The following is a 15,449-nucleotide window of genomic DNA, read 5'->3' on the forward strand; positions in this document are numbered from 1 at the left end:
AACGTGAAAGATCAGAACTACTACACTGTTCATTAGGAAATGCCTACTTAGGAAAACAATAATATGTTTTCACCAGCTTTGAAAAATACCCACTCTCCTGTTGGAAGAGTTTGTGGCAAAATATATTTTGTCTGTCACAGTTCACGTGATCTCACGCCCATACAGCTTGACTTTATAATTGGCTATTTCTCTGAACTTTATCCATTGTGAACCCTGTAATCTATAATGTGCCCAAAATATGACACTCAAGTTTAGTTTTAGAGCTTTAAAAATACATTTACTTCTATTATTGTGGCCCTTATAATGCCTTTCCAAGATGTTTTAAAAATATATAAACAGTAAAACATCTCATACATGATAGAATAAAAACACATAGGGCTCTTCTTGAATGTCATAGGCAGGATATTCTAATAGCAGGCTGTTTGTATCCTGCAAGAATAAAAATAATAATCCTTATAATAATACCACTAAGTTCTAATAAGAAATGTGGAAGACTTACTACTGGTACTGAAATTTTTGATGAAATACAAGAAAATCAAGACAAATAGGCAAAGAAAGGAAACAAAACCAAAAAACCTTCCGCTTTCAGTCTTTCTTCCCTAAAAAAATAAAGGCAATCTGTCAAAACAGAAACTGAATTTATGATTCCAGAATCATAAAATCCAACTCGAATAACTCATTCTTGGGTTGATTCTGTCTAATTCAGATTTGTCTTTCATAAATTCAGAGTGGAAAGGCCTTAATTTTGTTTTACATAACACAACCTCTAATGATGCAATGTAAATAAACAATAGTTTATTTTTTGCAAAGAGGTAGGAAAAGACACCATTGTCACAGTTCCCACTTTACTGATAAGAAAACTAAGGCTTAAAGGTGTTAGATGATTTCTTCAATGTCCAGTATATTAAAAAATAGGCTAACCAGGTCTTCTGAATCTTTATCCCAGGCTCTGTCAAGCTCATCTGCTGTCCTATGTAGAAACTGTAGCCATCTTCAACTGCATATTCTTAGAAATAAAGTATGATGATACACATGGCATACACCCAGAAAGAACAATACTAATGTGGGATAACAGATTAACATGGAAATTAATTAACAGGAAACATCCAAGGACCAAACACAGCATTGTTATAAGTCAGTTACTCCTGGAAGGAGAGAGAGAGCCAGAGGTTAGGCACAACCCAAGATGAAGAGTTCCACCACATCTAGGCCAGAGGCTGCCATGCAGTTGCAGAAGGGAAAGTGGGAGAGGTCTGAGATGGTGGATGCTTCTCTCCATGAAAACCTGCCTGCCTCTGCTTTCTATCTCCCCGCACTGGGGCTGATTCCTCAAGTACTACCAATCTCTGAGCATAATGCCCTGAGTTCCCTCAGGGTAAGGGCAGTAGCAAATGAGTCAGTGGTTTTTCAAACCACAGGTTTTGATCAGTCATTTCTATAAGCAATGACCAGTATTTAAAAGAGAGAGAGCAAAGAGAACAGAACAAGAGAATAGTGCAGAGCAGAATAGAAGGAAAGGACTTAAAGGCTCACTGCATCTCAAAAGTATTTATTGTTGAAACTTTTTTTTCAACGGGGTGTGTGTGTGTGTGTATGTGTACACGTATGTGTACTTGATCCAATGTAAAATATATTTCTTTGGTACAGATTCTCTTTAGCCAGGCTTATTAAGGTATTATGAATAAAAAAGCAAGCAAGGATAATGTAGTCAAAGCCACATCCTTTCATTAATTTTGCTTAAATCCTACTGACACCGTTGGAATCATGACATTGTATTCTTTCCTAATACATTTTGACATACACAAATTTAGAGCTGAAAAAATATCTCCCATCAGTTTTTTAATCAACTGAATTTAATTCTTCTACAGAGCTTTGTTATCATTTGAAAGGCTTGTGTCAGAAGTCAGAAGATCCAAGTTCCAGCAGAAGTTCCTTTGTCACAGGCATTATTTGTAGTACATTGGGCAGATCATGACCATGTCCTAAATTGGTTCCCTCGTATGTAAAATGAGCGAGTTAAACTAGGTGATTTCTAATGTATCTCCCGGCTATAACTATGCCCACTTTAGTCTCTTGTACAAGTTCTTGAAACTTGTAGATAAAAGGTTCTCTTGTTTCTTTCTATAAAGCTCTCCATCTTGATTAATAATTATTAGGCACACGAAGAATCCTCTTATTCAATTATTAAAGAGGCAAGCAATTTTAAGAGTCTATCAGGTGGAAAATAAATATTAAGGAAGCGTTTTACACTAGAAATTAGTAATTATTTATAAAATAGCAAGTAGCCAACAATTACTCTTTAGTGCGTAGTTCAAGCTATAAAAACAAACATTACATACTGCTTAAAATATGTATTGCATATTATAATATGTAACATTTCATGAGCATAAATAATAGATACTTGCATATTCTCATCAGACACTAGTTGATGTAACAAGTCCATCACAGAGAAAAAAAACTGGAGGCCCTTTACATCCAAAGCATTCAAATAAATAAGAGTTCAAGAAACAAAAGCACCTGTCTTGATAGGAACCTACACAGGTTTATTTCATGTTCAGTAAGTGATGAAAGGGAAAAGAGCAAGAGAAGTTGGGGCAATCAGACTTGATTCTTGTGGCCTGCACTAGTCTAACCCGGGGCACTTTTTAGCAGACTTTTTTGATAGCAATGAGAAATCATAAAGACTTGGTTGCCTGACTCCTGACAATTTGTAGTTAACCGTAAATGGTTTAATTTTTGATATGGAGAATTTTTGTTTCTGAAAGGACTTCAAAACAGTTGAGCAGGCAAGGGGGCTCAGGAGTTTTTACCACGAACATCTGCATATGTGACAAATGATTTCAAAGAAGGAAATAATGTCAGCAAAGAAAAAAACACGGAACAGAAAGAAAAGAGGACTGGGGAGAGAATGTGAAGGAATGCCCACGTTTATGGGCAGAAGGTTGTAGAGGAATCAGTGAAAGAAATAAAGAGGAACAAACCAGAGAGGAAAAGAAAAATACGTAATATTACAGGAGGAAGGGGCTATATTAGGTATAAAAGACAGACAACAGAGTACAGAGGATGGTTACTGGAAAAAAGACTTTGGCTTTCAAGTGACAGATTAACACAGCGCTTGTTCACAGTGCCAAATTCCAAATGGTTAAGATGAAGTTACAATGAGCAAGTGAAGACTATTCTTTGAATGTGAGCTGTCATTTCAGTTGGTTTTAAATGACAATTTTCCCCGTCCTCCCACTTGAATCAAGTTTTTTAGTTCATTACCAGATAGAAACTCTTATTGGCAAATAGTTTGTACCCAGTATGTTAAAAGAACTTTATCACATACTTCAGTGAGATGACTTTCACTCTCAGTTTAACATTATTAAAATATTTCCAAATTATCTGAATCATGAAAAAAGAACTCAAAACAAACAAACAAACAAACAAGTAAAGGGAAGGGAACGAGAATAATGAGCTCCAAATTTCTGAGTCCTCTTAGCAGGACAGTCTGACACTCAAAGAGAGTTCTAAGTCTTCCAAATTCTCAGCAAGCCCTTTGGGCTCCAGGCACTGTGCAGAAAGTGTCAAGAAGCTTGCCTTGGCATAGGCTGTCTTACTTTGGAGAATATCAAATGAATGGTGTTGGCAGCAGACTATAACATGTGGTTCAATTATTTTGGTCTCCATGTTTAAATAACTAATATTGCCATAGTTTTTAGGACCTCTCCTTACTGTGGTTGTATTTTTAATGTCTGCTATACCCTTGCTTCTGTGTAATTTCATCAATTTTCAATTATGTGCTATTTTGCTTAAGTTTTACAAGACAGCACTGACTTACCATCCCTTTTAATTCTGACAATCAGTGCAAGAAACATGATAGCATATGTGTGCATGTGTGCGTGTGTGTGTGTGTGTGTGTGTGTGTTTATTTTGTCTTGTTTTGTTCTGCTTTACAATTCTTGGCCTGGGTATAACTGAGTTCATTTGTTTCCTTCATGTACATCACATGCATTCATTTAGTTACGCCTTCCCATCTTGGTGGGGAAAATTAAGCAGCCACTTTCTAGTTCGTGCAGGAGCACGTGACCTTACTTATTTCTGTAATGGTAATAGTAATAATGACATCAGTTCAATGACTAAGTGCCCTTTCCTCTTCCTCCCTGTTGCCCAGTAAGATGAGTATTGTTACTACTATGGCTGCTACTGTTATCCTATTTTACAGATTTTTTAAAAAAGACCAGAGGTTAAGTGGCTTTTCCAAAGACATTAAGCTAGCCAGCTGAAATTTGGAAAAATTCCCCTAGGAATTCTGTTAGGAAGCCGTAGTGCTGCAGTGCTGCTACAGATCAACTGATTCTCTGAAAGGCAGCTCGGAGGGGTCAGAAGTCAAGAAAAAACAAAAGCCATAGCAGGTTCTAAACCTAGACAGCTTCCCCCAATCTGATCAGAATGTGAGGGATGCCAGCCAGACCCACTTCAAGCCACTGGAGAGAAGCCATTGAGAAGGCCTCCACTTTGCTGATGTCAGTGGGCACGTGGCGTCACTTAGATGCAAGATGATGGGTACTGGGGACTGTATCGTGGTTACCATGAGAAAAAAAGAGAAAAATAGGATCTATGCAATAGCATTCCCTTCTGTTTGGGGCAACGCAATAATTTAATGGGAAAGAGTAAGAGAAAGGAAGAGGGATGTGTGTGTGTGTGTGTGTGTGTGTGTGTGTGTGTGTTTTCCTTGTTGACAGTGAATTCTCCCTGGCAGGGAGGCAAGTAAAGTCAGAGATGAAACTAGTGTACTACTATGTGCGTGCCTTTGTACCCATGAACTGCTATCATACTTTGGTTACTCAGAGTAGCAATTGGCATCAACAGAGGGTTTGGGTTTTGCTATGGTTTTAATGAACGTAGAGTTATATCCATGTCATTAGAAAATAGAATAGGGAAGAATAAAATAAAGGTCCATGTTTCCTCTTAAGTCCACACTGTACGGATATTGTGTCCATATTGTATATTGCAGCATATTGTAGTGCATGGTCTGGTAGTTAAATATGCAGGCTCTGACACTAGATCGCTTAGGTTCGTATTCTGGCTTTCTCCACTTACTGCTGTGTGACTTGTACAAATTGCATAACCTCTCTGTGTCTCAGGAGAATTATTGTTTTATCATTTATAAAAATAAGGATGATGTTAGGACTTGCTCCAAAGGCTGCCGAGAGAATTAAAAAATTAATTCAAATGAAGCATTTGGAGCAGTGCCTGGCATAGAGTAAATAATCAATAAATGGAACCTCTTACTATAATCTGATGTGTGCTATAACTATTTGCAAGCCAGTTTAAGGAAATAATATCTGAAAATATATAATATCTGAATATATATAATATATATATATTCTGAAAATATATAATATCTGAAAATAATATCTGAAAATCACTCTTTTCTTCTAGTCCTGGGAAGAAAGAACATTATTATTCCACATGGTAAAGCATAGTATGGAGAGCTAACATTTTTTAGGAGATATTTGGAGGGATCCACCCCTTTAAGAAGTCTCTCCCCCTAACTGTGATGCTTTGTTTTGCCACTTAATGCACTTATTGATTCATTGATTTTAATTTGTTTGCTTTAGACAGGTTGGGGCAGTTAAAATGTTGCATGATAATGAAATATTTAAATTTGAGCTATTGTGTGTGCCAAATTATAATACATAAGTAGAATCACCCAATTAAATTAGACGCTGTAATATATTTTAAAGGATACCTGATGCGTATATTTCCCTTTTATCTAACTATGGAAGAGAGATATGTAACTTTTTAAAATATTTACTACTTTCGTGTTTTGCTGGTTTTATTTCTACATTTATTTGAAGCACATAGATAAATCTAAGCTAGTATTAAGATCCCACAAATATAGTCTCTTATTCAGGTTCATTGGTTGTGGATAAAAATTAGAATATAATAATTCTGTTTTTAGTGCTGCATAAACTGAGTTAAAATACAGCAATTTATATCTGATATTGAAATCCCTTCCGCCTTAAAGGTTTCTGATTTAACTTACCATTACTAAGACAAGGATTCATGGGATGAACTCTCCCTGAGGACCCTGATTAGATGTTGGTGTTATTCATGGCCTTCCTTCCTTGTTTCGAACCCAAAGAAGTGGGCAATAACCCAAAATTGTTAGCGTGAGAGACTCATTGGGAAGCCACAATTTAAAATATTTGGATGGTGACTTTCCTCCTGTGGACAGATGTTCCTATCAAAAAAAATCTCCCATATTTTATATCAGTTGACCTCTGTGTTTGGGAGAATGGTTTATATTTATCCTAAAAAAAAAAAAAAAAAAAAACACCCAACAATTAGAGATAAATGTGTTGTTCTCTCATTCCCAGAAAGTGGGGACAGAGAAAGAAAAAAAGTAACTTCTGCTTTCCTTAAATAGTAATACTAAACTTTTCTTATACGTTCCATATTTAATCTTTCTATGTAATCTTAAAGCAATCCTACACAACACAAAAATCTATCTATTAATTTTTATTAATTTTGTTTTGAGGGCTGCTTCAGATTTTTTTTAAAAATGACTGAATAAGAGGAATATAAATATCGCATAAATCTTTTCAATGATTGAATAATTAACTAGGAGCAGCTTTATCTCCTTTTCATGGATGAGTACAAGTGACTAGAGGTATAATGAAATAAAACGACTTAAAAGGGCATTCAGGGAGTCACAGACAGAAATAAGATTGTAATTCATTTCAATGTTACATCAATACCAAAGAATGAACAGCCAGAAGAGACTGAGTCTAAAATAGTAAATATATTGAGTATGATAAAGGCCTCTATAATTTAACAGATCATTTTAATGTACACAAAACGATTGTGCAGGGAAAAGAAGAGGAAGCGGCAATATTCTCCTAGAACAGAATACATGTTACCTTTCTATTACGTTGCTTTCTCTACTTTAAAAATTTTAAGAGTTGAAACATCCCAGGAAGGAATATGTATCAGAGGACTGTGGTAGGGTCAAAGTCACAGCTGGAGTGAGTTTAAGTAACCTTGTCCTTTACTCTCTCTCCTCTAGCACAGAAATAAAATGATGGATGCCCCTACTTAGATTATCATTAAAATACTTTGCTTGCTATTCACGAGGTAACCGTCACTTGTATCAACCATCAATTCTCTACTATCCACAGTGAAAGAAAAGAAGTAGTGTAGTGTAGATTAGTTCAAATATTTTTTTATTTTGAAAAATTTAATTTAAAAACTGATTTTCTTTCCTGATTATGTTTAGTGTCAGTTGATGTCCAGAGGAGGTAGCAAATATTTATCCTCTAGCAGGGGAAAGTTGGACTGGGGTTTAAAAAAAAAAAAAAGCCATGGATAATTTTAGAAAGTGAAGAAATCACCTACAGAAAATAGGGTATATAGTTTTTTCAATGAGCATATTTATGAGTGTTTTTGCATGCAAATAGATACAGCATTTTTATTAAAGAAAATGCAATATACAAATATGAGTGTTCTCTAAGCAACGTCCTCAAGCTTCTGTTTCAATGTATGTCAAGCGTTCTTTTCTCACAACATAACTTCATCCAAACCACCGTCCTTCAAGCATCAAAATTATATCAGAAAATAATGGAATCTGAATTTACATTACCAGTTTCACCTTCATTTTAGAGACACATGCCAGGAAGCTTATCTACCTTTAAAATATAATAATTTTCCACAGTTCTCATCATAACTTTTAAAAATATTTCAAAATCATACAGCATTGCATTCAAATTAATCTGCCAGTCTAAGACGAAGTAAGGAGTAAAGACTAAAAGAAGCTATTACAAACACATTCAAAAGGTTTTTCATTCTCAAAAAAGAAAAATCACCGTTAATTTCAAGGGTAAATTGATTTTATAAATTGCTTTATTTTTTTAAAATCTGTCTTTAAGGTGGCCTGTAAAAATTGATACCTCACGCTCCAGAGGTGATGTTGAACAACAATGTACTTAATCAGAATATATTTAAGCGCATGATATTGAATATTTTGTTTAATAATACTTTTGATTTAGAAAATTTGCAAGTCTCTTTAGAAATTGAGATATATAAATATTGATATATATGTTAGTAACAGTCCTACAATCTAATTTATCCCATATACATATAAATACACACACTACCTTTTAAAACACGTTAATAATAGATGCAAAAGGAAAGTCAAATTAAAACATTAATGTGAATAATTCAGCCAAATGATTTTTGCTACTTCTGTATCGATTCACCTGCATGAATTCAATTTTCGATGTCAGTTTCCAATCATAACTCATAACTGCGTCTTTGAAAGCAAACCTAAGAATGAGAATTTTAACACCCCTGGAGAACAGTTCATTTTCTCTGAGCACCCTCTAAATCTTTCCTGAAATTCAAAGGCTACTCCTCCAGAAGTGATTTACAAATGATTCACCTTGCTGACAGGACAAGTAGAATTCCTACTAATTAGAATGTTTTCTTCATATGAAATCAGCTACGGTGAATCAAGAAAACCCTGGCGCCAATTTAGTCTCATTTTCACTTTTGTAGGTTAATGAATCATTAAATTTCTTCAGTAATTTCTTCTGCAATCGCAATAAAGTTTTTATTTTAATTCTCTATTCTGAAAGTAAATCAGGAAAAACAGACCATTATTCAATTTTCACTTAAGGAAAAGGAGACCAAAGACTAAGTTTCTGATATGCCTACTTGAAGTTATATCTTACAGTCTCTGGTTCCTGTACCTCTGAAATGCATACAGTTCAGTATCATCAATCAAAGATTGGGGACGGGGAGACAACCAGACTTAATAGGCCTAAGGATGACACTACATAATTAGCTAGTTTTACCAGTTGGCATTTTACTTACAAATTTTCTCAATCAATCATGTTATGATGGATAAAAATGCAGTTCAGCTACATTTTACTTCTAAAGTTTTTCTCCATAAAAGGATGTGGCATCTTCCGTTTTGAATAGTCTTTCTAATTTCCATTCCGTTATTGAAAATAAGAGTACTAAGAATTTTGGTAACCACATAACTAGTGGAAGAAAGAAGATAAAGAGACCCATAAATATTCAAACAATTCCTCTTTCTACTTCAAAGAAGAAAGATTTTTTCTGTTTCTTCCTTCATAACGGTACACATTTTAGATCACCCAATAAACAAGTGAGAAGCTAGAATATACAAAAGATAATCCTTTTATTTCCCAGCTATCTTACTGTGAGTCAACTTAATGTTTCAATTCTATGTTACCATTGTGTCTAATAAGTTGTAATTTTCTCACAAACCCAATGTCAAATTTTAAGGATCCTGTATTATAGTTAAGTGAATATAATGAAATATATTCCATAGGACCACTAAGTTATGGAAAGCGTACAAGACATTCAACTCAAAAAAGAAAAAAAAAAAGAAAAATTCAACTCATTTATAAAATAAATCAATCTTCAATTTGAAGACATGCAAAACAGAGTCACAACCTATTTAAGGAGCAGATATTTGGAGAGATAGAAAAATAAGCACACATATTTTATACATATTTATATACAGATATGCTACCAAAACATAAAAGGATAAACCAGGTGCTGGGATGCATCTCACAGTCTAACCCATGTAACCCTATGGCTAGCGGCAGTGCTGACATAACTGATAATTTGACTGAGGAACATCAGGTGTTACCCAATGGTGACGGAAACAGAAAGCCCTTTGCAGAAACTCACAGAATGTACATGGATTAGAATCAAAAGGAACCTCAAAGATTATTGGGTCCATCCCTCTGTTCTTGGCTAAACTAAACCCAGCTCTTTTCAGCAACTGATAAGGTTGAATTTGAAGTCAGCAGCATTAGAAAAAAATCTAATGACTTGGACTGAGAGCATCCTTTCTTTCTAATCTTTGACCCGTAACATTATGGACTTCTAAGACAAGTCCATTCCTATTGAAAATGGCAGGGTGTTTCCCAAGGAAGAGAAAAACGGAATGAGTGGTCTTGTAAGTGTGGATGGAGGTATGTACACATGTGTGAGAATATGCACAGGACATGTATGCATGTAGTGTGTATGCAGATGTATAGTTTATTTCTCTTGAGACTTAAAAGAAAATTACTGTGGTTGCAGGCTCTGTATTCCTTTGAGAGGATAGCTGAAATGTTTGACATTTCAAAGCCCAGGAAGCATTCTGGAACTGCAAAACGAGCAAAACTCTCCCCGTGAGAGGGCACTAGGGGGCCAAGCGGAGCAGAATCTTCCCTCGCTGTCCATTCAGGACAGCCTTGGTTGTCAACCTTCGCTCTGCCGCCTGCGCTGGGGGCAGGGGCAGTGGAGGACGCTGGGGGCAGGGGCAGCGGAGGACGCCGAGAGCGCGCACAGCAGCTGCAGCAGGATCCTCTCATAAAACAAGGAAACCCCGGATCTGTGGGTCAATGAGCCGCCTTTACGGGTTGACAGTTGTGCTGTGGCTGTGCCCGTGCTGCTTGGCAAACTGGCTTTCGGTTTTGGCTTCGCAAAAAAGGAGCGGAAGGGGGAGCTGTAGTGGTTCCCAGTGCCCGCAGGGCCCCCTCTCCTGGCCGCTGTGTGCTGGCTACAATGGGTGCAGAGTGTGCGCACTCGTGTCTCTCTGTGTCTGTCTGTGTAACTGTTTGCATGACTGTCAATCTATCTGTCTCTGTGACAGAGAAACAAAGATGCTCGCGGAAAGTTCCCTCTGGAAAATAAACCTCGGGAGTTTTCCTTGCTATTTCCCAGGCACCCTGGTCCTCCGTAACTATGATACTGCCATTGTCGCTTCGTTATTTTGTTCCCTCCGGGATGATTTATATCCAGGAGTGAGAAATGCACGTTTATTGAAGTTTTCTGTATGTGACCTTACTTCATGGAAATGAGAAAGTGGCTGGGAAGGAAGGAGAACCTGAAAAACGGTAAATTCCCTCTTCGGATTGTGAAATGAGACAGTTAAGAGCCCAGACACTGGACTCAGACTGTCCGGATTCAAATCCCGCTCTGCCACTTTCACTAACAGTGTGCCGTGGGCAAAGAGCTTCTACTCGGTGCCTAAGTTTGTTCATTTGCAGGATAGGGATAGTAACAGCGCCCAGCTCATAGGGTTGTGAAGATTAAATATACGTAAAACGCTTAGAACAGTACCTGACACATAACAGTTGCTGTGTGTTAGCTATTAACATCATCCTCGACATCCACTGTGTTAAATGTGGAGAAGGACCATTCCGGCCCTTTCCCCCATCTGTACGCACTAGATCTCCATACATGCCCATCATATCCCCAAGCAAAGATGAAAAAGTACCCTCCCCCGCCCGCTCCACACCCTCCAGCACTCGCAGTCACCCAGCCACCCCCACCAGTGCAGACGTGCATCTGCGAACCCCTCCCCAGCCGTCCTGCGCGCCACACCTGGGGGCGCACTCGGGGGCAAAGGCAAACGAAGTGTCGGAGAGTGCCGGTCCCTACCTCTCCTGCTGAGGAGTGCATTGGGGGTATTTTCCTACCTGCCCCAGGTTTTTGCCCTTCTTACTGCCGCCGAAAGCCAGTCCTTGGTATGTGCCCGCAGATCGATTGGCGGCCTGGGCTGGCGTCTCCCCGCCCAGAGAGGACTTGATGGAGTTGAGTTTGGCCCGCGAGCTGCCGAACTGGGAGCTCTCCACCATCAGCACCGCGGCCAGTAGGAGCAGGCAGCGGGAGGAGTCCTTAACCCGCATCAACGCGGCCATCGCCTGACGAGGGGTCCCCAGGAAGGGGCAAAGCCCGCAAGGGTGCGGGTACAGAGGGAGGGAGGACCCCAACACGGGGCCCTACGCGCGGGGCGCCGGGACTCGCAGACTCTGTTTCCCCCAACTCCACTTGGCTTTGGGGGCCCAGCACCGTGTGAACTCAGTCTCACGCCTCAGACCGGGAGGGAGCGCGACCCAAGCAAGACCTGCTTCTCCGCCAGGACAGGAAGTTCTGCAGTAACTGGAAGCAATCAAAGGCGAGGCGCCTTCTTGCCAAGGAGGCGTGACCCGAGGTGCAAGAAGCCCCAGCGCCACGGCCCGCACCGCTTCCGTTGCTCCTTGCCCCGCACCTCCGAGGTCCCGCCCGGTTCTCCGCGGTCCAGTCCTCCTCCCAGCTGCTCAGGAGGTCCACATTAGTTCCTTCTCCTTCGGCCTCAGTTGCGTTTTCTCTCCTCTTTTCCTTCCCTACCCCTTATGTCTCAACCTTTGCAGGACATAAGTCCTCCTTTTCAAAGTTAGCGGGCACTATATGGGGGATCAGGAACCGCCCCCGGACAAGACCCTTGAGGTCTGAGGCCAACCAAGGTCCCGCACGCGCGCACGCACAGGCGCCCCGAAGCGTTGTTCTCCGGCTCACAGCCCTGCAACAGCCAAGCGCTGCCAGGGACGCCGCGATGCCCTGGGAACTGTCTTGCGCTCCACGCGGTCTCCCTCTCTGCGTCTGCTCTCTCATCGCCGCCCCCTTTGCTTTTTATAGCTTCCCACAATGGTTTTTTTTTTTTTTTCCTCCGCCCCCAATTCAATAGTGACAAAGAGTGAAAACGTATCTATCACCCCCCACGTTCCCGCCCCCCTCTTCGCTTTTCCCTGCGGCTTCCCCGCCTGATTCTCCCTCGCCCCCTCCCACTGCCCTTCCACCGGACAGCAGTTGAGGAAATGGGATTCACCCCCAGAGGAACAGGCGGGGTTCTGATTATTCCTGACAACCAGCCACTCCCGAGGATGGAAGAACCTTTGCAAACAAACGGATGGCAAATGTGGAAGTGGAGAGGGGCGAGCTGCCACCTCGCTTCGGGACCGCCAGCACCCCTCCCCAACCCACCTCCAGTCCCTGACTCCTGAAGGAGCACTGGGAAAGCCCTACAGAAGACTGAAAGAAGTGAGCATCTGGGCATTAATGGTCTGTGTATGCTCAAGTTGGGTTTTAGCCTGTGCCTCCCAGTGGATGTGTGAGACTGGTACTGTATTGGTGCGCCAGGGAGTGCCCAACCGATCCAAATGGGACTTTGGGAAGAAGAGTACAGGAGAAGGGGGAAAGATGCTCCTATTCTCCCTCTGAGAGGCGTTTAGGACTTTCTGGTCTCCTCCTCTTCACCCTCCAGTCCCCCTCCCCACCACACAAGCAGCGTTTGTCTACGTCTCTGAGGAGCTGGGAGCAATGGGGGTCCCCTGAGTACCTTCCGAGCTTTGAACCTCACAGCTCTACCGGGCATCTTTACTGTCCCAGGCAACTCCCCCCTTTGCAAAGAGGAAATCCCAGACAGGAATGAACGGGGCGGCAAGGGAGTCTTGGAGGTTCTGCTTTCTGCCCCTTAGCCTCTGGGAATTACATGCGAAGCCTTTCCTGCGAGACCCGAGGCTCCCAGGGTCCCGTTCGCTTCTGTGGGAAAGAGGCTCAGAGAAGGGCTGGAGCGCGCGGGTGTGCGGCGCTTGGGGGCGCCAGTGGCAACCGCTGGGCAAGGCGACGAAGCCTTGCCGGAGACAAGAGATGAGGGCTGTCCCAGGCAATCTCTGGGACTGGAGATGTTCAGCGGCAGTAGAAAGCCAAGGCTTCCAAAGCAACCCAAGCGCTTAGGAATTTGTTGCATTTCTCCTTCTCTGGTGCGCTAACATCTGTGCACAGAGAAATCGAGGCTGTGCAGTACAACTTGATGGCTAACAGCTAGGGGAGGAGGCTGTTCTTTCTAAACACGCTCTAGAATCTTCAGACATGAGTTCCTCAGCTTTCACACCTGATCCTGGCACACACCAGCACGGACAGTGCGGTATACCGTCAACAGTTGCTAGGGAGTGACTCCTTTCTTTTCCACCAAAGGGGCTGAGGTAGGTCTAAAGTGTGAATTTGTAGCTGGGTTCCCGCAGGCTGCACCAGCTTTGCATATTTCTCTGCCCTGTTCTGTCTGTCTGCCAGGAATTCTTCATTTTCTGAACGACTTTCTTTTATTTGAATGCACAAGCAAGAGGTGATTAAAACTTGAGGAACCCTCAGGCATGTTTTCTTATCTTTGGATTCCCTTGTGCTTCCACAGGGTAGAGATTTTCAGGTTAAAAAAAAATTTTTTTTTTCACTTTTTAAAAATGTGCCCAGGAATGGATTTGTAAGGATTTGTAAGCATTCCAGGCACTAGTGGAGGGCAAGAAAACTAACTTACACTCTACAGATAAGTACTTGGGATTCAATGCTTAGACTTTACACAAAGGTGTATCTTTTGCCTTCATTGTGATTTGCCAAACAGAAAACATGAGAGAAATGGAGAAAATTAAGTTAGGAGCCTACTGGTTTGGATATTTTTCAAGAGTATTTTAGAGCAAAAGGAAAAGAGAGCTAAATATGTAAGCAAGAAATCACTCTACCTCCACTTGAAGAGTGTGGGAATCCACCAGCTGCTGAAGGAACAACTCCAATGAATCAACAGAAAATCTGAAGATACTTTGCCTGTTTCTGTTCGTTCCCTCTTTCTTTACCACCAACCAAAATAAGATACCATACAGTCAGAACCCAACTCCTGTCATATGCTAAAAAGAAATAGTGTACAATTCAGCATATGTACTCTCAAGAAACCCTTCAGCTCTAGATGTCAGGATAAAGAGATTATCTCGGAGGTTCACAAAGGACCCTACAAGTTCCAAAAGCAAACTTTACAAATACAGTTAAAAATCAAAGTTCACATGAAAGTTACTTTTCACAAACATTGTCCCTTTTCTATAAAACAAAATCACGCTATGGAATCAAATGCTAAAACATATACAACTACACCTTAGGCTAAAAAGGAAATAAAAACTAATTTCATTCATGGTCCAAATGCTCTCTGTAACATTGTATAGAAGACAGAAACAGACACACGTAACCCATATGCGGACAAGTAGGTATGCGTGCACAAAATCAACTAACTGCAAATAAACATAATCCCTTGGATTACTGTTTTAATCCCACATGTGTTTTCTCATGTGTGTTTTCATAAGTATGAAGAGACAAGCTTCATATTCTACTTGGAAAAATAGATTTTTTATGCCTTTTGTATAACATCATTAGGGAGTAAATCAATAAAAGCAACACTGTACAGAAGTAAAGATAGGGTCCTCTTGTCCAGAAGGAAGTGCCTCTGTGGACACTTTCTCCTTTGGCCATCATTTCCCACTTCTCTTTGCTCCTCAGCTGTGGGGTGATTTCGGTTCCATAGAAAAACCACAACTGACTCAGCAGTTTCTTCTGGGTCCTGGTTTCCTTCTGAATACTTAGGGCCAAGGCAAGCTAAGTGTACACCTCATTGCCTTATTCTTGTTTTTCATCCTATTTTCCCTCTCCCTGCATTAGTAACCACTTCCCACAATAGTGTATTTATCAGTTGTTCATTTATTCACTGTATATTTATTAGATTTAGGGCCTTGAGGATACAAAAGTAAGTCAGGGCCTTGGCCATGGAGAGTCTTATGGTCCACTGTGAAGGCCTTGACTTA

The 15,449-nt window shown here is 40.5% G+C and overlaps 1 protein-coding gene across 1 annotated transcript in view; it reads right to left on the reverse strand.

Moving 5' to 3' along the window:
- DKK2 (dickkopf WNT signaling pathway inhibitor 2) overlaps positions 1-12,430 on the reverse strand; it is a 101,893-nt gene extending 89,463 nt beyond the window's left edge. Inside the window, exon 1 of the mRNA XM_004269601.4 lies at positions 11,490-12,430. Within this exon, the coding sequence (XP_004269649.1) occupies positions 11,490-11,711 (222 nt within the window). The 5' untranslated portion in view covers positions 11,712-12,430. The remainder of the gene's footprint in view (positions 1-11,489) is intronic.
- Between the last annotated feature and the right edge of the window lie 3,019 nt (positions 12,431-15,449).

The sequence above is a fragment of the Orcinus orca genome, chromosome 4, assembly GCF_937001465.1.
Source record: "Orcinus orca chromosome 4, mOrcOrc1.1, whole genome shotgun sequence".
Taxonomy (NCBI): Eukaryota; Metazoa; Chordata; class Mammalia; order Artiodactyla; family Delphinidae; genus Orcinus; species Orcinus orca.